General features: G+C 41.5%; 1 protein-coding gene across 4 annotated transcripts in view; it reads right to left on the reverse strand.

The window, feature by feature from the left end:
- The window catches only part of LAMA3 (laminin subunit alpha 3), a 260366-nt gene that overhangs the window by 22462 nt on the left and 213870 nt on the right, over window positions 1-24034 (reverse strand). For all 4 annotated transcript variants that reach the window (XM_061399727.1, XM_061399728.1, XM_061399729.1 and 1 more), the window contains 13 exons: window positions 23786-23965; window positions 22853-22995; window positions 19742-19912; window positions 17947-18098; window positions 17647-17809; window positions 17091-17224; window positions 16220-16364; window positions 12997-13116; window positions 12219-12352; window positions 5079-5196; window positions 4588-4728; window positions 2157-2296; window positions 598-729 (listed from right to left, as the gene is read on the reverse strand). In XM_061399727.1, the coding sequence (XP_061255711.1) occupies window positions 598-729; window positions 2157-2296; window positions 4588-4728; window positions 5079-5196; window positions 12219-12352; window positions 12997-13116; window positions 16220-16364; window positions 17091-17224; window positions 17647-17809; window positions 17947-18098; window positions 19742-19912; window positions 22853-22995; window positions 23786-23965 (1873 nt within the window). The remainder of the gene's footprint in view (window positions 1-597; window positions 730-2156; window positions 2297-4587; window positions 4729-5078; window positions 5197-12218; window positions 12353-12996; window positions 13117-16219; window positions 16365-17090; window positions 17225-17646; window positions 17810-17946; window positions 18099-19741; window positions 19913-22852; window positions 22996-23785; window positions 23966-24034) is intronic.

The following is a 24034-nucleotide window of genomic DNA, read 5'->3' on the forward strand; positions in this document are numbered from 1 at the left end:
AAAGCTGCTGCTGCAAAGGGAGGCTGGGCCCTAGAGCTTTTGGTTAGTTTGCTTTTAATGTGTGCATCACGCCAAAGATGTGAGCGTTGGACCATAAAGAAAGCTGACACCTAAGAACTGATGTTTTTGAACTGTGGTGCTGGAGAAGACTCTTGAGAGTCACTTGGACAGCAAAGAGATCAAACCAGTCAATCCTACAGGAAATCAACCCTAAATATTCATTGGAAGGACTGATGCTGAAGCTGAAGCTCCAATACTTTGGCCATCTGATTCGAAGAACCAATTCACTGGAAAAGACCCTGATGGTGGGAAAGATTGAGGGCAGGAGGAAAAGCGGGTAACAGAGGATGAGATGGTTGGATGGCATCACCAACTCAATAGACATGAGTTTGAGCAAACTCTGGGAGATAGTGAAGGACAGGGAAGCCTGGCGTGCTGCAGTCCATGGGGTCACAAAGAGTCAGACATGACTGAGCGACTGAACAACAACAAATCGTGCCAAAGAAGGTGTTTGGAAAGTCTGCAGATGAGAGCAGCGTGAAGCATGGTGACAGGTTCTCTGTGTCGGCAGGCCCCTCTCAGCAGCTGCACACACACCTCTGGATGAAGACATTGCTGATGCAGCCCTCGAAATGACTCCCGCCCAGACGCAGGGACTGCGGGAAACCTGAAAGGCCTCGAAGCCTTTGGTTATTCTTCAGAGGCTGGTCATCAATGAGGAGCCAGAGTCTGGGAAAAAAAACAAACAGGAGTGAGAACAGCTGGTGAAAACGATCCTCTCCAGGTGGGCAACTGACTGTCTTTGATTCATACCCAAAGTCTTTTACCTGAAAGAACTCAATAAACTATTTTGAAAGCGCAGTTGCAGTTTTTTTCCATATATTTCTTTTTGCACACGGCATTTTTATTAAAGTACTCTACAGGCATAGCTCGTTTTATTGGACTTCATTTTAAAAATATGCTTCACAGATAGTGTGGTTTTTGAAAAATTGAAAGTTTGTAGCAACTTGCCTGGAGCAAGTCTACTGGCACCGTTTTTCCAATAGCATTTGCTCACTCCGTGTCTCGGAGTCTCACTTTGGTAGTTTTCACAAGATTTCAAACGCTTCCCAGCAAAACAATTACAAATCCCTGAAGGCTCAGATGGTGGTTAGCATTTTTAGTGATAAAGTACTTTTTATGTAAGGTATGTACATCATTTTTTTTTTTTTAGACACCTATTGCACACTTAATAGATATAGTATAAGGTAAGTATGGAGAAGGCGATGGCACCCCACTCCAGTACTTTTGCCTGGAAAATCCCATGGACAGAGGAGCCTGGTAGGCTGCAGTCCATGGGGTCGCTAGAGCTGGACACGACTGAGCGACTTCACTTTCACTTTTCACTTTCATGCATTGGAGAAGGAAATGGCAAGCCACTCCAGTGTTCTTGCCTGGAGAATCCCAGGGACGGGGGAGCCTGGTGGGCTGCCATCTATGGGGCCGCACAGAGTCAGACACGACTGAAGCGACTTAGCAACTTAGCAGCAAGGTAAGTATAACTTTTGTATTCACTGGGAATCAAAAATGTTATGTGATTCTTTTTATTGTGTCATTAGCTTTACTGCAGAGGTCTGGAACTGAACCCACAGCACTCCCAGGTGTACCTGTATATATACAGAAAGTACAGGTCGTAAGTGCCCAGCTCAATGCATCTTTGAAATGTGAAAACGCCAACACTGCCAGCTCCCCAGGCACCCTGCCTGGGCTCCCTTTCCAGTTCTCCCTCTCCAAGAGTAACCAGCATCCTGAATTCTGATGAAATAGTTTAGTTTTGCCTGCGAATTTTATATACATGAAATCAGGTATATAATGATTTCGCGTGTGACCTCTATTGCTCAGCCTTACACGCAAGGGTCACCCATGTGCTGTGCACAGCTGTAGAGCTTTCATTCTCATCCGCCCATTTTGAATGCACCCCAATTTATTTATCCATCCAACTGCTGATTCTCAATCAATGAGAAAATTGATACAGTACCAAAAAGGTGGTCAAGATTTACTAGTAAAATACTGTCCACATCGAGGACAAACATGTCTCAGAAAAGATACTAGAAAATTCCATTAAACTAAATAAAATAAAATTCTTAGTGCTCTGGCAGAAGAGCCATTCCACTCACCCAGAGTTGTCGCTTATTACAGACACATAGTGCAGTAAACCATCCATGTACGTCTGTGGAGATGTGAAAATCGGGCTGCTGCTGTCCCTGGTGCTCAGTTCAATGTGACCGTCTTCCAGGGTGACCTGCAGACTGCTTGCCTGCAATCATCAGAGAACAACGTACCCATCAGTGCCATCTACCTGCACTTAATATGAATGTATCAAAACTGAATGTGTGAGCAAAACTATGTACAAAACAGGATGTTTCAAACCCAGTGTTTTGACTTTGCTATTTTGATCTAAAGGTTATTTTTGAATATTTGGACTCTGTTTATGAATATAAAAATCTTATGCAAATTATTTCAACATTGATGAATATGTCAAAAGCATTTTATGGATCTACATTCGTTAACCAGCTTAATGTCTCCATCAATTATACAAAAGATACACCATTTCTAAATTTTTCTATTTTCGCTTTCACTCTGCTGAAGTTATTTTCATCAAGATCAATGTTATAGTGAATACATTTTTACAACAAAGACTTGATTCATCAATTTTCTTCATAGATGATTACAATGACAGCTTCCCTTCAGTCATGAATTTTTTATTTTTGGGTCCTAATTTCCAGGAGATTCAATTTTCCAATGTCAAACTCTGCAGATATAAATGTTGGCAAGATCATTTGATTCTTTCTATTAATTGCTAGTGTGTGGTTGAAAATAAATATTTAAAAAATACCAAAAAAAATTGGTGTCGTTTTTGGCATTGTCATTTTCATTTTGTTGATGTGTTTTTCCTACCAGGTATAATTTTTGTGGTTTTCAACCAGATGTGATTCTTCAGGGAGCTTTGAGCCTAAAACAATGTTTACAGAGTGTGGTGGTAGCCATTGTCAGTTTCACTTTATGTTGATGTTTTTCAATTGGCAATATTTATTATAACTGGATAAAAGAATGCTAACTGAAATGTATTTCTTAAGAAGTTGAATCCCTTAAGAAGTTGCAGGCAGTGCTCCCAGGATATTTGAAGGCTTCCTGCCTTGTCCAGGATTGACCTCATCTTTGCTAAGCCAAGTCTTCCGCCTCTTGTGGACTATATTGTACACTGTGTATTAAGTGTCCCCACTCCTGTGGAGGAAACTGGAGAGTGTGTCAAGAGTTGGGGCAAGGAACTTCCCTGGCGGTCCAATGGTTAAGAATCTGCCCTGCAATGCAGGGGATGAGGGTTTGATCCCCGGTTGGGGAATTAAGATCCCACATGCCACGGGACAGCCAAGCCTGCGTACTTCAACCAAGAGTTGCCCCCGTGCCACAACTAAGAGCTGGTGCAGCCAGCCATAAATAAACAAATACTTTTTGAAAAAAGAGCTGGGTCAAAATATCCTGCTCTGATAGAAAAGCCACGTTCACAATCTAAATGTAGGCATGTGCTTTTTCAGGGGTATTTTTGTTTTGTTTTTTAAAAAAGGATCTCAAAGCTATACTGTATAGCACAGGGAGCTCAGCTTGGTGCTCTGTAATGACCCCGAAGGGTTGAGATGGGGGTGGGAGGGAGGCTAAAGAGGGAGGGGATATATGTATACACATGGCTGATTCACAATGTTTTGCAGCAGAAAGTAACACAACATTGTACTGCAATTATATTCCAGTAAAAAATAAAATAATCAATAGAACATGAATTAAAAAAAAAAAAAAAGATCTCTAACAGCTGATTGAAAAAGACAGCAAGAGAGGAGAAGAGTTCCATTGCAACATAACCACAGAGGCAGCTAGTCCTTCCTTTCAGCAAATACTAGTTGTCTGTTGCGCTGGCAGTCCTGAAGAAACAAACCCAAGAAAGAGAGTGTCCTACTTCTCTTTCTATTTTAAAATCCCAGTTGTTCCACCGGCCAATTTAGGAGTATTAGCTGACTTTTACGCCTACATGACCACACTGGCTACATACTCTTAAATTAGAGAATCATGGCTTGCTGTACAGGAACAAAGAGCAAAAGGCATTACTTTCTTCCATTCTCTGATGCAAATATTGTCCAACAAGTTGCTGCTGCCAAAAAAGGAATCTCAAGAGCTATCTTTTATGGAATCACAAATGAGTAATGGGTATACATTCTGATTTTTTTTCTTAGTTCTAAACACTTAAAGCTACATTATTACTTATAACAGTTCTACTTCACCTTCACTCAAAATATACCTGAAAAGAATGAAAACGGAGCCCACGAATACACATAAATCCCATTCTGTAAACTAGAATTTACTTTCTAAGCCTGATTTCTTTTAGGCCCTACCCCAGGATGGGCAACCACTTCCATGGTTGAAATCCACAAAACATCTACTGTGTGATGCTAGACAAAAACGCCCAACGGATTTACCTTCAAAACCCCTCTATTGTTTTTGACATCGAACCTTGAGTCAGGCTTAAATCTTGTTCAACATTCATACAATATTTCATACCCCCATCTGATGACTTAATAAGATGCCACTGGGTTGAAAGGTCTGAAATCCGAAGGAGGCTTGGAAGTGGCTTGATGATGGGAAGTCCAAATTGGTGAAACTCAACTGTCCTCCCCTGGAGAATGAGGCAGATCGCACGAGCTGAAATGCAAACATGGAATATATTACTGGCCCTGTAATCATGCCATGGCTGAAATAATAGTATCTGAACCTAGGTCACTTCACTTGAACTGACCCATGGGAAAAAACAGTTTGCTTTTTCTGCGTGATAATTTGCCAACCATCTCGATGTTTTTGTGTGTAGAGCTGGTATTTCTACCTTCCTACAAATTTAATATACAAGCCTGAAGAGGTTTTGCAAGTACAGGGAGAGTGTAATAAATGAGCCAATTCATCAGATCAGAATACGTCAAAAGCTGGTGTGTTAACGAAAGCTAAACATGGGTTAGCTGGGGACCACTCCTTTGCAAGGTTCTGAACTCTTTACTTACCTTCCAGTCTTCTGAGCACTTTTTTGTTACTCCCACTGTATCATTCAACCTGACAACGCCAGTGGTCTTCTTCAGGTTCTTCATGCAGCCTCGGAAAGCAGGTGTAGAAATGTTAAACCTGATTTGGGGATGCAAGAAAAAGAAGATGGACCAAGCGCAGGCTTGATGGGGAACTGCAGCTGAAACACGGCACTCATTCCCTACAGATTCTCACCCATGAACAAGTACGTGTTTTATGGTTATCTCTTCTCATTGGATTTCTAGACTGCTACTAATTTTGTGATACTGGGAAAATCTATTAGATATTTCCATTCTGTGTGATTTGCATTCTCAATATTAAAAATGAATACAATAATGTTGACAGAAGAATGCCCAGTGTCCCCAAAAAGTATAGACATATAGAAGATGTACAACATCTGAAACTGTTCCCCCCATCCTCTCCTGGAGTCATGATAGTGTATCATAAATTAAAAGCATATTAATAAATTGATATACTAGAAACATCATTGGAGAAGGAAACGGCAACCCACTCCAGTGTTCTTGCCTGGAGAATCCCATGGACGGAGAAGCCTGGCAGGCTGCAGTCCATGGGGTCGCACAGAGTCGGACACGACTGAAGCGACTTAGCAGCAGCAGCAGCAGCAGCAGAAACATCATATAAATATATATTAAATTCCCTGGTGGCTTAGGTGGTAAAGAATCTGCCTGCAATGTGGGAGATTGGGAAGGTCCCCTGAAGGGAATGGCAACCCACTCCAGTATTCTTGCCTAGGAAATCCCATGGACAGAGGAGCCTGGTGGGCTACAGTCCATGGGGTTTCAAAAGTCAGACACGACTGAGCAACTCACTCTTTGAATAACTAAATAAGGAAGTAATTTATTAGAGCCAGAAATACTCTAGAAAACTTCTTAATCTTTTTTTCCTGTCCAGTTTTAAGTCAGCCACTGTAAACACCAAGGAAATAAATTATTACTTTTTGGTCCTAGTCAATTAGGAAAAGTGTGGCTTGGTATATTTAATCAATGCCAAGCTGGAACAATGGAAAGCACTGTCCAGCCTCATATGTTATATCCACCACCACCTAACTGTTCAGGCTGGGCAAGAGGTCACTGTGAGGATTAAACAAGTTCACGTCCAGGAGGTACTCGGAACCCTCCGTGGCACTCGGTCCTGGGCACTCAGGAGGTGCTTCCGAGAGAAGCTGCTCTGGAGCATTGGGCTCTGGAGGCAGGCTGTGTGGGTCCAAGTTCTGTCCCGGGTGTCTTCTCTGTGCTTCTGTCTCCTCATTTATACCACAGGAAAGTGGTAATCTGCTTCCCAGCCCAGAGTTTAAATGAGATAATGTGGGTAACGTACTCCAGTGGTGCCCAGTGCAGAGCAAGGACTCAGGGTGAGATGGCAGAGTTGTAACTATCCCCATCATATCAGTGCATCACTATAACAATTTCTTTTTTCTTAATTAAAAAAAATTTTTTTTTTTTTGGTTGGGCTGCACAGCATGTGGGATGTTAGCTCCCTGACCAGGGATCAAACCCATTACCCCCTGCATTGGCAGCGTGGACTCTCAACCAGGGAAGCCCCCATAAAGAAGCAATTGATAAAGCAGCTCTTCCTACGTAACTGCCGTGGCATTTCCCCTTTGATTTGACTTTTGGATCTATCTGGAGCGGATGTCACACAAAAACACTAACATACGTGAAATGACTGAAGTCCGGGCAAATATTTGTGTTTCTTAAGCAAATGATGTACTAAGATAAACACAAAGCTGACTTCATTGCTAATCCCTAAAGCGGCACACTCTTCTAAATGGAAAGATGTCTGCCTTCATTTTCATGCAATTCATTATAAACAGCTGAGCTACATGTAATCTGCATAAAATTAAATTTCATTAAAAGGAAGAAACAAATCCTCATGGGCATTGCAGCACAAGCTTGATGATTTTATAAAACTGGCTTCTTGCCTCAGGAGAGGAGGAAAATTCATATCCATTCCTGGGGCTTGTCTATTTGTCCACATGTTAATATTTATTAACTCATTAATTTAATATTTTGATCCATTCTCTCTTGGGTTTCAACATGTTTTAAACTCATCCACATCTCCTGATTCCTTTTTTCCGTAAAGCACAGGTTGAAGGAAGAATAAGGTGGCAGAAAAAGTAAAGGGGAAAGGAAGGTAGCTGACAGACAAGGAACACCTGTTTTGTGCTGAAGCTGAAGCTGCAATACTCTGGCCACCTGATGTGATGAGCCAACTCTTTGGAAAAGACCCTGATGTTGGGAAGATTGAAGGCAGGAGTAGAAGGGGTTGACAGAGGATGAGATGGTTGGATGGCATCATCGACTCAATGGACATGAGTTTGAGCAAGCTCCAGGAGATGGTGAAGGATAGGGAAGCCTGGTGTGGGGCAGTCCATGGGGTCGCAAAGAGTCGGACACAACTGAGCTGCTGAACAACAACTATTATCTGATCCTCACAATAGCCTTTTGAAGGAAATATTTTCTTTTTTTAAAAAAAGATTTACTATCATTTAATTTATTTATTGTTACATTTTTATTTATATTGGAGTATAGCCAATTAGCAACGTTGCAATAGTTTCAGGTGGACAGAGAAAGAACTCAGCCCTACAGATACATGTATCCATTCTCCCCTAAACTCCCCTCCCATCCAGGCTGCCACATAACTGAGCAGAGTTCCCTGTGCTCTACAGTAGATCCTTGTTGGCTACCCATTTAAAATACAGTAGCATGTGCCTGGCCATCCCAAACTCCCTAACTATCCCTTCCCTCTATGTTTCCCCACAAGGGAGATATTTTCTCACCTGACATTACTGAGCACTTAGCATATGCCAGGCACTGTGCTAAATCCTTTACTCTGAATCCCACGACCCCTCTAAGAGCCAGGGCATCACTGTGCCCACATTACAGATGTACAAGGAGGCTGGGAAGGTTAAGTGACTCCCACGAGGTCATGCAGAAGGAAGGTGGCAGCATTGGGGTCCCGGGGGTCAGTGTGTCACACAAGCTAGTGTGACCTGAAGCCCTTTCTCTTTATGCTTACACAGGTGTGCACCCACAGCACTGGAATGATCATGACTCTTTCCTACATAACAGTTACCTACAGCGGAGATGTTAAAATGAAAGACTCATTTCCACTATTCTTTGGGATGTTCTCAATACTCTGGCTCATCTGAGGGCCTAGAGTTCCACATTTGCTCCGGAATTCAGGTCTGAGCACACCTGCTAGAGGAACATGGCTGAGGAGGGCTGTAGGCTGCCATAAGAATGGGTGTGTATGCTGGGGTATGTGTACACACCGTGGACCACGCTGTTCACAAAGGCTTAGCCGGGTACAGCCTACTGTGGGCAGATCTCAGAGAGCAGGAGGAACAAAATCAAATCCCGAACTCAGTGCTGGGTATTAACAAATGCTCAACAGATCCTTGCTCGGTGTTTAGTTTTGGAGTTCGTTTCATTGTGATGTGATATTATCACACTCTGTGATACAATGATGTACATAACTCCTCGGGAAGTGTTTTTTGTTGGTCTGAGGCACTGTCAGGGATGACAGTGCATCTCTGGCATCATCAGGGGTGATCTGCTCTCCTCATGGGAAGCAGATGGGATTAACAGACTGTGGCTTGCTTCCGACTCTAATCCTACACAAGTCACTCCAAGATCTGGGTCCTGAGTCCCAGAAGGTATGCTACAGGGAGAGAGAAAAAACACCACGCTCACAAGGTCTCTTGCCTATGCGCCTGAACACAGAGGTAACATACATGAGGCCTGCTTCTCTCCACGTTAGACTCAAGCATTGACTGTCTCCACTACTCCCCTGCCAGGGCTCAGGGCACCTCCCCTCTTTGAAAGAACTGCTGGTTGTCCCTACAGACTCAGCTGTGGGTCACTGGGGAGAAATCCTCCATGACCCACGTCAGAAGGGGGTCTCAGGACTCTGAACCATCAAGGACAGCACCAGAGGGATGAAGCAGGGCCAGACAGCTGAATACTGTTAAGCATTTTACTTAAGAGAGAGGAAAAGCTCAGTGAAATCTTTTGACCAGCCTCTGTCTCCTGCATATTCCAAGTCCTTATAGATTGACTCAAAACTCAAAGTATAAACCTACCCAGAAAAAGGAAGCAGTCCCTGTTTGGAAGACCCTAAAACAGATGCCTAGGAAAATTCTGTATGTCCATCTATATGTGTGTGTGTGCACACAGGCACACATACGTGCACACGTGCACACTCAGTCATGTCTGACTTCGCAACCGTATGGACTGTAGCCTACCAGGCTCCTCTGTCCATGGGATTCTCCAGGCAAGAATACTGGAGTGGGTTGTCATTGCCTTCTCCAGGGGATCTTCCCAAACCAGGGATTGAAGCCAAATCTCTTGTGTCTCCTACATTGGCAGGCAAATTCTTTACCACAATACCCATATATGTATTTCTTTAATGGACAGAAATAAAAAGGCAAAGGTTGAGTGTTGACTATAATCCAAGGTCACCCTACTCATTGATGGCTAAGCCCAAACTGAACCATTTCTTTGGATCCTCACCCATTAGTTTTTCCTAGTAAACTTTGCTTGGCCAACATCCTCATCATGGTCTGTGGACTTTCTGCTGTAGCCACACAGAGGCAAACACCTCTGAGAATCCCTCGCCGCTCTGGGGGAGCCTACTTGCCCCCATAACCTCAGTAGCCACCCGTTCTCAAGCTTTATTTACCCTTGCTCCAGCCTGGACGTCTCTCTAGAGGTCAAGGCCTTCCATCTAGTCCTTTCCAGGTATCTCCAACTGCTGTCTCCTGGGACTAAGCCTGTCTCAGACTGAGCTCACCACCCGTTTCTCTGCTGGTGCTGGCCATCTGTCCAAGCGCTAGATCAAAGTCCTTCTTGAGCACTTTTCTTTGTTATTCTTCAAACCCAAGCAACCTTTCAGCACTGCCCATCTGCTGCCCTAAGCATAACAAGAATCCACTCTCTTCCTCATTGGCCCTGTCGTTTCCGTGGGCAGACCACCTGCCTCTCACCTGTTATACTCATCTTCAAACCTCTCCACCTGCCTCTGCTTTTTCCCTCTTAATCCAATCTGCACCCTGCACTACAGCAAGCTACTGAAAACCCAAGTCTGATCATGTCCTTTCTCTGTGGAAGCCCCCAGTGGTCCTTACTGTGACTTTCAAGATCCTCTGTGGTCTGGCCCCTGCTTCCCACACCAGCCACAAGGGCCTGCCTCATAGTGTCTCTTAAGAGTTCACACTTTGGTTCTTATCTCTTTACATATGTTACCTTTCATATGTCAGGTTCTTTCAGATCTAGTCAGAGACCACTTTCCTGATACCCTAAATGGGTAGATAGATTCCTTTACTGGGTCCCTATCACCCTGAGCTTCCCGTCTGATAGCACTGGCCTTGTTCTACTGTCTCCCTTCTGCTATACTTGAGATTCTTCCCTGTTCTTCATCATCCCAGAACTGACCACACTACCTAATGGCATTAGAAACCCAATGAGTGCTTGTGCAATGAGCAAATAAATGACAGCCTCCAATGTGTGAATGGTGCTGCCTTAGGTTACTCTATTTTATTACATTTAATTGAATAAAACCAAGTTTACTGGCCATTCATAACTAGCTATTCAAGGTTGAACTGCTATTTAGTACTGATTATATTAAATATTAATATTACCTCTTTGGCTCTTAATTTCTACATTAAAATTAAGAAGTTACATACCATGATCCATAAGGTCCCTTCTAGTTCAAAGAACCTAGGGAGGAAAGACATTCACTCCCAAACTCTATTAAAGTGCTGAACTTTCTCACCTGCATCTCTGTCTTTGGGGGCAACCCTGACAGCTTTTATTTTTATGATCTTGTTGATGTAGAACATTTTTTAAAAGTCTTTATTGAATCTGCTTCAATATTGCTTCTTCTTTTATACTTTGGTTTTGTGGGCAGGAGGCACATTAAGATCTTAGCTCCCTAACTGCGTATTAAACCTGCATCTCCTGTATTGGAAGGCTAAGTGTCAATCACTGGACCTCCAGGGAAGTCCCCAGACAACTTTAAGACAAAGATTAGTGCCTCCTTATTGAGGCTGGACAGCTGTTCAAATGTATAAGGATTTGAGAAGACCACCTTGGCACAACACTTCATAAATCACATCTAGTGCTCCTTCTAAATGATGGATAAATTAGAAAGAGTTAACCAGCCTCAGATCTCATATGAAAGCAATCATCACCAAACATTTTGGGAGCTCTCTTAGCTTAGTCATGAGGCTATAGTAACCCTTCCAAGGAATCTTTTTTTCACACATCACTGTCAGCCATTTGGAAGGATGTAAACAAACGAACAAAATGGGAGTTATTTTTAAGTGTATCCTCAGAGTGGTGTTTGTTTTTCTCATTCACATTAAACTTTACTTCCATTCAAGTTAATTTAATTCATTCGTGTATCCATTCATCCCCTGGTCCCTCCCCGATAACACACACATAAGGGGGCAGGTAATACAAATGTGCCTCATGTCCTAGGAGGCACTTCAGTGCCCCAGCCTTCTGTGCCCAGGGCCGCCTGTGCTCTCCTCTGTACCAACCAGGACCCCAAGTGAAAGTGAAAGTGTTAGTTGCTTAGTAATGTCTGACACTCTGCAAGCCCATGGACTGTAACCCGTCAGGCTCCCCTGTCCATGGAATTCTCCAGGCAAGAATACTGGTGTGGGTAGCATTCTCTTCTCCAGGGGACCTTACCGACCTAGGGATAAAACCCGGGTCTTCTACACTGCAGGCAGATTCTTTACCATCTGAGCCACCGGGGAAGTCCACAAGGACCCCAAGATATAGCCCCTATTTTTGATGGCAGTGTTGTCAACACCAAGTCTACTCATGCGGTGTTTCTCCTCCCAGGAACGACAATGGAAGTGGCACACTGTTTCCTCATCTCCCCACTACCCCAACCCCTAACCCCTGCAGCTTTCAAACAGCCAGGCCTGTTACCCAGTAATAACAGCCTGTTGTACTCTGTTGGCTAACACTATTAATACAGAAAAGTAATTCTTTGTTTTTTGCTGGAATTAAACAAGGCAGATTTATCAGTAGCAATCATAACTATTAAGAGAGGTGACTTGCTTCTTTAAAAAAAGATCATCTTACCTTTCCCTGATGGAAATGGGAATTCCCCCCAGATAGTATGTGCTGAAATCAAATATATCATCTTCAATTTTAACGCTTTGAATATCCACATTTATCCACATACGTTGTTGGACTTTTCCAATTTTGATCTGAACCTAAAATAAATGAGAGATGAATCAGCCAGCAATGAGAAATAAAATAATTCTATTCATGACGGTTCAGAGCTATTATGTTTTTGCCTTCCTTCAGATTCATTTATATACATGGTATATATATTAATACAAGGGATCTGAGCACAGTAGCACATCTGCATAAAATTATAATAATAAAAATTTAAATAGAGATGTTTGCATTTGTTTGTTTGTCTGTTTTGGCTGCACCGCACAGTTTGAAGGACCTTAGCTCTCTGACCAAAAGTTGAGCCTGCACACTTGGTAGTGAAAGCCTGGTGCCTAACTACTGGACCACCAGGGCATTCCCGAAATGTCTGCATTTGAAATTAATCATTTTTTTTAATGTTAAAATATTTTATTATTGTTAACTTTTTATTTTGTATTGGGGTATATTCGATTAACAAGATAGTGACAATTTCAGATGAATAGCAAAGGGACTCAGCCATACATATACATATATCCATGAAATTAATCACATTTTATCTATACCATATGGATGTTATATATTTCATGCAAAATGTTCAGATTTTAAAAGGATATGTCTCTCAGCTAATAAGTTCATCTAATAGAAAAGTGTTCTGTGCACTAACTTAAAGGATTCAGATAAACAGATTCAAAGGACGTACCAGATGATCCTTCCCGTCGTTTATGATGTCTCTGATTCCTTTTTCTTTAGGCGGCTCTGAATTCAGTTTGTACCGCACCATGAGTCGGCCGTCTTCCACATTCAGAGATATGAAATGATCCTACAGCATGGGGACAATGTAGATTAGGAGAATTCTCAGACAGAGCCACGTGTACTCAAACTCCAGCCTGCTCTCAGCTTCACCTGCCTTCCTAGTTCAAAGGGACAACAGTGCTTAGTACTCAACTCCTGGGATGGGGATGACGGCTGAACCCTGTCAATCACATTAAACAATCTATACAGTAACCAGCACACAGGAAGGAAACAATAAATGCTCGCTACTGTCATGATTTTGTTTTATACCAATCTATAACCAGCATGTAAAACTGGCAACTTAAAAGATACAGATCACAAATATCATTGGCAAATACGATTGCTACCTTTTGGAGGGGTTTCCCAGGTGGTGCTAGTGGTAGAGAACCCACCTGCCAATGCAAGAGATGTAAGAGATGAGGGTTCAATCAATCCCTGGGTTTGGAAGACCCCTAGAGGTGGAAATGGCAACCCACTCCAGTATTCTTGCCTGGTGAATTCCTGGCTGGTGAGCCTGGTGGGCTACAGTCCATGGGGTTGCAAAGAATCAGACGTGACTGAAACGACTGAGCATGCATGCACATTTTGGAGAGAGGCAGGGTCTTCTTCAAACCCCACTTTCCTCCATCTGTTTTCTGATGTATTCCTATTTCTCCTCTATCTTCCATTTAATGGTTGCTTTGTTGTTGCTGTTTACTCACTAAGTCATGTCTGACTCTTTCCAACCCCATGAACTGTAGCCCGGCAGGCTCCTCTGTCCACGAGATTCTCCAGGCAGGAATACTGGAGTGGGTTGCCGTGCCCTCCTCCAGTGCCTTCCCAACCCAGGGATCAAACCCATGTCTCTTACATCTCCTGCATTGGCAGGTGGGCTTTTGTTGTTTTTGTTTCTTTACCACTGGGTGCCACCTGGGAAGCCCAACAAGAGTCCTTACCTAAAAGGAAAGTCAGTACTTCTCTGGATCCTAAGCCTTGCTCTCAGAAGTCAGTGAGGGTTCATCACACTCACAAAGAACAGAATAACATCAATTCATCCTACTTAACAGCAGCACTGGGGATCATTTTCTCATATCTGATTGAAAGTGAAAAAGTGAAACTGAAAGTCGTGCAGTTGTGTCCAACTCTTTGTGACCCCCATGGACTAAACAGTCCATGGAATTCTCCAGGCCAGAATACTGGAGTGGGTAGCTTTTCCCTTCTCCAGGGGATCTTCCCAACTCATGGACTGAACCCAGGTCTCCCACATTGCAGGTGGATTCTTTACCAACTGAGCTACCAGGAAAGCTCCTTTTATCTGGTTACTAATGGCATTTCATAAGATTTCTTCTAATATAAATAGTATTTCTGATTCTTGGTCTCCAAGAACTTCAAAATGTATTGAGTTGACCAAAAAGTTCATTTAGGTTTTTCCGTAACATCTTACAAAATATTTGGCCAAACCTAGTACAAAGAAGACCTTGTTGCGGAAAACAACTGCCTTGCCCTGAAGGTGCTGTGTGACTTCTTAGCTCTCTGCATTCTTCAGGAAGGTCAGGATGCCCCAAACCATCAGAACTGGTTCAGCCTTGGACTCTCCCTAGGAGTCCAGAACAACCGCAAGAGAGGAGAGGTGGACCAGGTCTGTGTCCCCACCCTGTAGGCAAAGTGTCTGGTAAAATCTCAAGCTCCATATCAATCCTGCATTCTCAAACTGAAAATCCCATAGACTGGTCCATATTTCTCCAAGCCTCTTGATGAAGGTGAAAGAAGAGAGTGAAAGGCTGGTTTATAATTCAACACTCAAAAAACTAAGATCACTTCATGGCAAGCAGATGGGGAAAAAATGAAAACAGTGGCAGATTTTATTTTCTTGGGCTCCAAAATCACAATGGATGGTGACTGCAACCATGATATTAAAACACAGTTGCTCCTTGGAAGGAAAGCTATTATGACAAACCTAGACAGCTCATTAAAAAGCAGAGACATCACTTCACTGACAAAGGTCTATATAGTCAAAGTTATGGTTTTTCCTGTAGTTACATATGGATGTGAGACTTGGACCATAAAGAAGGCTGAGTACTGAAGAACTGATGCTTTCAAACTGTGGTGCTGGAGAAGACTCTTGAGAGTCCCTTGGACCGCAAGGAGATCCAACCAGTCCATCCTAAAGAAAATCAACCCTGAATATTCATGGGAAGGACTGATGCTAAAGCTGAAACTCCAATACTTTGGCCACCTGACACGAAGAGCCGACTCATTGGAAAAGGCCCTGATGCTGGGAAAGATTTAGGGCAGAAGGAGAAGGGGGTAACAGAGGATGAGATGGCTGCATGGTATCTCTGACTCAATGGACATGAGTTTGAGCAAACTCTGGGAGACAGTGAAGGACAGGGAAGCCTGGTGTGTTACAGTCCATGGGGTCACAAAGAATCAGACATGACTGAGGGACTGAACAATGACATGTTCTATGCAGCATCTTCAAGAAGAGCTCATTGTCTAGAGAGATTAAGTCTAGGCCTATCTACCAGCAGATGGTGCTGACGATCACTCACACAGTGTCACTTTTGGCCTTTTCTAAACTAGGAGATGTCAGAATGGTCTCCAGGAACCTCAGCTGCTTGAAAACAGAGAAGCCTCCATGTCTTGGAAAGTCAAGGGTCAGGCAGATAGAGATGAAATCTCTTACGGCCTGAAAAGAATCAGACCAAGAAGCAAACAGCAGGAGGTCGAACAGCTTAGCTTTCAGAGACCCCAGGAAGACTTAACATTTCTTTTAGGCAGAATAAGCAAAGATTATTACGCAAACAGTAGTTTTCAAAGAATAAAACTGACAACACAAACAGAATGGCTAAGTGGCAATTTCTCCCACATTCTGGTGGCATCTTAAATTCTGGATGACTTGCCTTACCAACACACACTCACACAGCCAAAAAAAGTATTGGGTTGGCCAAAAAGTTTGAGTTTTTCCGTAAAATGTTATGGAAATGAACTTTTTTGGCCAATCCAACAGAGTAGGACCGAGGGAAAGGATGCAGCTAACATTTGCACATTGTTTTTCAGATACATTGTTTGTTTATAATGACTCAGTTACCCCAAAATTGTTCAAATGAATGAACGTATTTGGTAACATCTGGATGCTTGTCATAGGTTACCTGGTTTTCTGCAAAAAACAGCAAACCTCTGTCCACAGTGGTCTGAATCGTCTGTCCAAAGGTGGGGAAGGGGGCGTTTGGTTGAGTTGGAACTCGAGCATAGCCTGTACCTTCAAAATAATTTTTGTCTGATTCTTCTTTTCTCCTGTCAACACCAATCACCATTAAGTGAGAACACAGCAGCAAAAGACTGCCAGGAAACAATGCTTATTGATGAAAAGCGAGCAAAGCCTATGCAATCAAGTTGTCATGTTTTGTTAAAGAGGAAACATCTTTAAATTTAATGTTAAAACAGTCCACTGTATCTCCTGGATCTGCTCTTACACTCTACAATGATCAAACTCTACCTCAACAGAGATGCTCTTCAGGAGACCCTATTGCAAACATCTGTTTAGGAAGATGTGACCCAGCAGCTGAAGGTCTTGCCATGTAAGAAATAATATATAATGAAATATAATTTTATTCTGAGTAATAAATAGTCTGTCTCATATTAGAATCTTCCCAATCTTTTAAACTTAGGGGTAGGTCACAAGCTCAAGGCAGCAACTTTCAAATAGGTTCATATGCCAAAGTCATGGTGTTCTTTATGGACTATTGTTTTACTTTTTAAAAAATTTACAGTAAATAAATAGTTTGTGCCCTAAATCAGGCACCATCTAATGCTGAATACTTGTGGTAGGAGGCGCCAAAAACTGAAGAAAGATTTACTTTTTTCAAAATCAAGAAAATTCTGTCCATCTAATATCTTATATGAATAAGGAAAAGACTTTTCCTTATTTAATTTACATTCCTTAAGTATAAATTACATATGCTTTTTATGCTATATGACTGCAAAATCACAGAGAGACATCAGCTTCTAGGTTTTATTTACCTTCTACAAGGCTCCACTTCTGTTGTGTTGAGATTGAAAGTCTTTTTGAAGTTGTACAAGCTCAGAACATTTTCATTGAGGTCATCTAATTCAATACAACCTTTGTATGGAGGAAATTTCAGTCTACTAGGAGGCTGAAAAAAAAAACAATAAAAAACTTTTCACTAATTGAACAAAGGACAATGATTAGGTTGACCAAGAAACAGTTTAACTCTATAGCTTTTAATCATCAATATAGCTTAGGGGTGAGCATGCAGACCCTGAAGACAGATGCCCTGGCTTCACTGTTTTCTAGCTGTCTGATCTTGGGCAAGTTATTCAACCTCTCTGTTTCAGTTTCATCATCTGTGAAATAGGAATGATAATGATGCTTATTTAAATTATACACTTATACCTAGATCACTGCATATAAAATAATTCAATAAGTTTAGTAATTATCACTATAGACGCTTTAAGAATATATCATTAATCCATTTTACATATAACTGATCAAAACATCATTATGCCAAATTAAATTTTAAATATTTCCATTCTGTGAAATAACATTCGAACTTACTCTAAAATCAGTTGGGTAACCTCCAACATAGAATACGGCATTTTCAGGATCCAAATTGAGGAGTGTGTTGCTATTTCCACTATCCATGTCATGGAATTGATGTGTTTCTGGTTTACTGGAGGTGGCTTTTAGGGTGTAATTAAGCCTTGCAAACTGATAAATTCTGTTTAAAAAATAAGTCAGAAAATAAAGTTATAAAAGATTTACGAGGAGATGAAAGAAATTAAAGCTAAATATAAAATTAAAGTTTGGTGACCGCAGGTCAGATCACCAAAGAGCTGTGCTCAATCAGACTCGTACCTCTGGAATTTCACCCGGTCCATCACTGCTTCCTGAGTTTTGCTCTCGGTCAAGGTCTGGTCCACCTGGAGCTCAGCCTCACCCTCTCCCAGGTTGTAGACGCATGTGAGCTGGCCGTCTACAACAGCCATGCCGATGTAGTCCCTGGAAGCCTGGAGACACCAAAGCATTTCACATACCGTATTCTTCGAACTCACCATCCCCAGGGGGTGCATTTCAAATAGATAACAGCTTTCATGTAGTCAGCCCTGGGCAGACAGAATGAATGAGGTACATTCTGGTATAAAATAATACAGACAGCACAGTTAATTAATGTCTGGGCTGTCTTTGCTCACGTTATCAGGAGGGCATTCATTTATCCACTCCTCCATTCGCTCAGTCTGCAAGTATTTGCCAAGTGCCTGACATAAAGATGAACCAGATACGGGCTCAGGCTGCCATTCAATTTCATTCTGCGAAGAAGATAAGCCATTTATGCTCTTCCTATGCCATACAAGGTCCCCTCAATACTCTGGGCATCTTGTTCTCTCTGTGTTATCATGTCAGCTGTGTATGGATCTTTCTTCCCTATTAGAATGTGAGCACCTTAAGGTAAAAACAAATTTTTGAAAACTGTAGTACAATATACATAATGTGAAATTTACTATTTTAACCTGTTTTAAGTATACATTAAGTACATTCAAGACACAAATTTTTGTTTACATAAATACAGGCTGTGGCACGTAGTAGATACATGGTATAAGTTTGTTGAAGGAATAAAGTCATGTACATTCTGCAAATAATACAAAGCAGAGTCATAAGAAAGTTACAAATAAATCCCCAATCCTTGAAGCGTGAACGAGTAACCAACAACAGTGCTGATTTTAGGAATCCTTAAATACAGTGTCCACTAGTGACGGCCAGCGATTTCCTAACTGCCAAGAATTCTCAAGAACCATACTTCAGGCATTTCTTTTCCACACGCATGTGTTCAGTCTCTCAGTCGTGACCAACTCTTTGTGATCCGAGGGCCTGTAGTCTGCAAGGCTCCTCTGTCCGTGGGATCTCCCAGGGAAGAATACTAGAGTGGGTTGCCATTTCCTTCTCCAGGGGATCTTCCTGACCCAGGGATCAAACCCATATCTCTTGCATCTCCTGCTCTGGTAGGCAGATTCTTTACCACTGAGCCACCTGGGATGCCCATTTCTTTTCCACTCATGTATAAATAACCTAGTCACTAATTACCTGTTCCTCTGACACTTACGTGGAAGAGACATATTTTAAGAGGAGGAATTAAAAGCTAAAATAAACTGCTTAAAATATCTATAATAGTGGTGGTTTAAAGAATTTGGAATTATAGCAATGAAGCAACTGGATTTCTCACTAATGAAGCAGGAGGGGCTTAATTTCTCTCCAGGCCCTGTTCACAGAGGGTCTCCACCCCAGAGACATGGGAGGGTCTGCGGCTGGGCGCCCTGAGAAGAGGAGAGTCCAGAGCAGTGAGGAGGAGCTGCTCTGATCTCCAGAAAGCCTTGATACTGCTGCTGGTTGAGAGGGGAGGGTGCTGATCTTCAGCCCCAGGGATGGATGTGCTCATGTGTACACACACATGTGCTCACATGCTGGGCCCATCTAGCACGGCTTCTAGATCCCCACCTCCAAAAGCAACTCTAAATTGATGAGAGATCTCCCATGGAGCCATCAGAGGCAGTGGAATCTCCTCCTACCATGCCAATGGCAGTGACATGACTGTGTCATGCACCTCAAAAGCCATATTCTGTTTTAAAAACCATGGAAATGTCAGAGCAATACTTACATCTTTATTTCCAAGGTACATCACAAACATATTCTCAGTCCCACCAGTTTCTGTTGTTTCAGGTCTTTGGAGAAACAAAGAAAGAGATGTGTATCCTTTCAAGTCTTCCAGGTCATTTGGCAGCCGGACTTCAACTCCAGATCTACCGTTGAATCTCATGGGGATGGCAACCTGAGAGGGACCAGATCCACGGTGTTAGCTGGTCCAGGGGAGAAAGGTGGGGTGCTCGGGGTGGAGGCTTGTGACTGTAGCTGCTCCCAAGTGGCTAGGATAGGGACTGAAGGTGTGTAGCTGCCCCCTAGGCCTGGAGTCTACACTCAGGCGGCTGCTCCAGGAGTAGTGGAGTAAAGCCCTCCTGTTCTTCCTACCTACAAGCCAAGGGTCTTTGGGAAGTCTACTTTGTTGTCTGTGCCAGCAACAATAATCATTAAATTATTACCATCATTATTATGGTTATAATATTAATATAATATTAGCCATATTAATGTCATAATAATACCACCACCATCATCATAATATATTAATGTATTATAATAATGAGGTTTTACATATAATATATAATGTGATAAATATGATATATAATATGCAATATATGATATAAATATTATATAATACATAATTGTAATATAGGGACTTAAATATATAGGGTTAAAATACATATTAACAGGATTAATATCATGATCCTATTAGTAATAATATTATATATTATAATATAAACTCTAATTATATATAAAATTAGTAATAGGGTTATAATATTAATATTAAATTAACCCTGCTAATATGTATTATAGCCCTATTAATATATAACATTAATAATAATTACTATTATTCCAACCCCAGAAGGTTTTTGTGCAAATGAACTAACTTGTATGGAAGCACTCAATATGATATAGTCGATGTACAATACATCAAAATATTTTTTTAAAGAATTAACTCTTTAAGGAATAATTTCTCATTAACATGTTACATGTTCTGGTTGCATTTATTATAGGCACTCAGTCCTTAAAAATAAGTGCATCGAGGCTCTCTAGAATGTGCTTCTTAAATTCAGGGTAAAGGACCATTTTTTCCCCCTGTTATCTGCCCTGGACCAATAGTTTTGTAAAATATATGAAAACTTAAATACTAGAAAAATGAAATGAAAAAGTGTGCAAAATACAAGCCTACTGATCCCATTCTGGGATATTGAAGCAATTCAAGTTACTGAAAGCTTCTAAGCCTTTACTCGCAATTTTGTACTTATATATAATGGAGCAGTAACAAACGTCTGACTAGCTCTGGTCTGTGGATCCCCTTGGGCACCTCTGCATTAAAACACAGAAAATAATATTCCCTAACTATCTAAAGAATAACTCTAGGAATGATACTTACATCACCTCTACATTTTATCTCCCAAGCATGTATCTACGGAGGACCCTGTCTATGCAGGTATCAGGCAGGGGTGCTTAGTGATGCCTGAGCTGTAGTCACCGCAAGGTGCCCATGGGGACAGAGCTCCCCCACAACACTCAAGGCTCATTTTACACCTGTCTCTTCTACTTGCCCTCGGCCCTTCATACTCTCCACACATCCTGAGTCTATGGCATGCCCTTCTGTTTTTTGTCACTTGGAAAGCTCTTGCTCAATTAAAAAAATTTTTTTAGTTAAGAAAACATTTCATGAACACACAAAAATAGAGACTATACCTGCATACACATGACCATCTTAAGAAATTAAACATTACTGTTAAAACTGAAGCCCCTTATATAGCCCGCCCCAGTCCTAGTCGCCTCTCCCTTCTCAGAGGTCACTTCTACCCTGGATCTGGATTCCCACACAGCTTCTCATGTGTGCTTTAATACTTTTGTGAAACATTATCTATCTATGAACTGAAACTAGTCTTAGCTTTGTAAGTGACAGAGCAGGGATCAAAACAAGGCAGTGCGGGGACTTCCATGGTGGTTCAGGAGTTAAGAATCCACCTTCCAATGCAGGGGACACAGCTTCAGTCTCTGGTTGGAGAACTAAGAGCCCACATGCCTCAGAGCTTACACGCTACAGAGAGAAACCCATGCTGCAGTGAAGATCCTACGAGCAGCAACTAAGACCTGATGCAGTCAGATAAACAAATAAACATTAAAAAACAAAGAAGCAAGGCAGTCTGCCTTGGTTATCAGCGCTAAACCTCTGCGCTATTTATACACTTCATATTTTGTTCATTAAATTAGTGGAAGAACGTAGAGGGGCAAAAGCTAGAAGCATACTCTTTTCCATTTGCTTTTTATAAGACGTGTATGGGTACGAAGAGGGTGGTTTCTGCCAAACTGTGCCTTAGGCTCTTTGCCTCTCTGCTAAAGGTTTTGTGTTGGAAGTTCTCTTTCTTAAAAGAAAAGGCAGATTTTGAGGCTCAAAGTAAGGAATAGAAGCCTAGAAATCAACCCTGGTGCCTCAAAGACAATGATATTCTGACTTGGTTTCCATCCCTCTAATCTCCAAATATCTCACAGGGAGTTGACTACAAAATACAAAATATTTCATTTACATTATTTTAGGATAAAACAAATTGTGAGAGAAGAAATTCAAGTAAATAATGTCAGATTAAAATTAGAAGAAAGGTTGATGGAACTTCCCAATGAAGGAAAACTGCTGTAATCTCATATTCAGAACACTGCCCATGTGGAGTGGTAGGAACCACTCCTCCATCCTCACTAAAAGTGGATTCCACAATTCCCGAGTTACTGTGAGAAGATAGGGTTTGTGCAGTATCATATCTACACGTTCTGATCATAGAACCCTTACCTGAACTTGCAATAACACTTTACTGCCTAGAGCCTGGAGGAGAACCCTGCTTCCTGCCTGCATAAGCCAGCAGAAAGGAAACCACTGTTCCCGGCATACCAGGTCATTTAAGGGATGAAGATGATGTGAACTTCTGAAAGATGATGGGAGAAAATGAACTTTCACATGGGGAGCACCCAAAGAATTTGGGCAAGAAAGACAACTGATTCTTGGGTACCTGGATATCTTTCACTTCTTAATTAGTGAAACTAACAGAGTTAGTTTCATTAATTCTAATAGAGTAACTTATCAAAGAATGAGCCTTGGTGCCTGGCAATGAGGGGACACACCCACCTTATTTGCGGCATCTCTGGCCTGCTGAATTAGTTCCCGTATGCGGTCCACGTTGTCAGAGATGTTGCCCAGTGGCAACAGCTGTTGGTTGATACTTTCAATTTTACTCAAAAGATCAGGCAGTTTGTTAGTTAATTTTTTCACTGTTGGTGAGATTATGAAACAGAAATTTATCATTGTGAGTTGAGAAAAGGTTAAATAGAGATGTTCTCGTGGATTGCATTTGTCAAGTGGTATATTTGGGTCCCACACATTGGATAGGATGACTCGGAATCAGGTAATACTTTTTTTCTATTATAGAAATATATGTTACACATATTTCTATGTATAATATGTAAATACATCATAGATTTTATTCTGGATATCAAATCATCTTTCTTGACACTATAAAAAGTAAATCTTTCAAGGAGGAGGGGATATATATATACCTATGGCTGATCCATGTTGATATATGGCAGAAACCAACATAACATTGTAATTCTCCTTAAATTAAAAATTAATAAATTAAAAAATAAATCTTTCCTTTTTGATCTTTAATATCAATCATAATCCAAGTGGTCATGATTCAGGGACTACATCTCCACTCTATAAAAGGGAAAATCAACAGCAATATTTCATGAATTTTTTTCAAAGTATACAGGTTTTTTTTCTAATCATGTGTGACATAGGCAAAATTATTTAAGTCAATAAAAAATTTTAAGGAATTTTACATGTTCTGATTCTTTCCACTGCCAACCATCTTGGCTCCTCCAAAGTCCTACTTGGTCCTTTTAACTAAGAGAATAGCCATATTCTTTGAATGGATCATGTGAAGTTTCTTCTTAATATTTTAATTTCTAAGATCAGATTTTACTGGGGAAAAATTACAACGGACCAAAGCACATAATGATGGAGAAAATAGATAATACATCCTGGCCAGAGAACACCTGCTACCTGAGTTATCCGCATCACTGAGAGCCTTGTTGAAGTCTTCGCTCTGGGTGCTCCCATAGGTATCCTTAATTCTTTCCACATCTGTCTGAATGGGGTTGAGCCCATCTAGAACCTCATTTGTGATGTCATTGGCGTTTCTGACCAGGCTCTTTGCACTACTGATTATGCCATCGATGTCATCTAAGGCACATACAAACAGGGAGGTGTAAGTCTCTAAAATGTTTGACAAAGAAGCCAAGTCCAGTGGGT

Source organism: Bos javanicus, chromosome 24 (genome assembly GCF_032452875.1).
Source record: "Bos javanicus breed banteng chromosome 24, ARS-OSU_banteng_1.0, whole genome shotgun sequence".
Taxonomy (NCBI): Eukaryota; Metazoa; Chordata; class Mammalia; order Artiodactyla; family Bovidae; genus Bos; species Bos javanicus.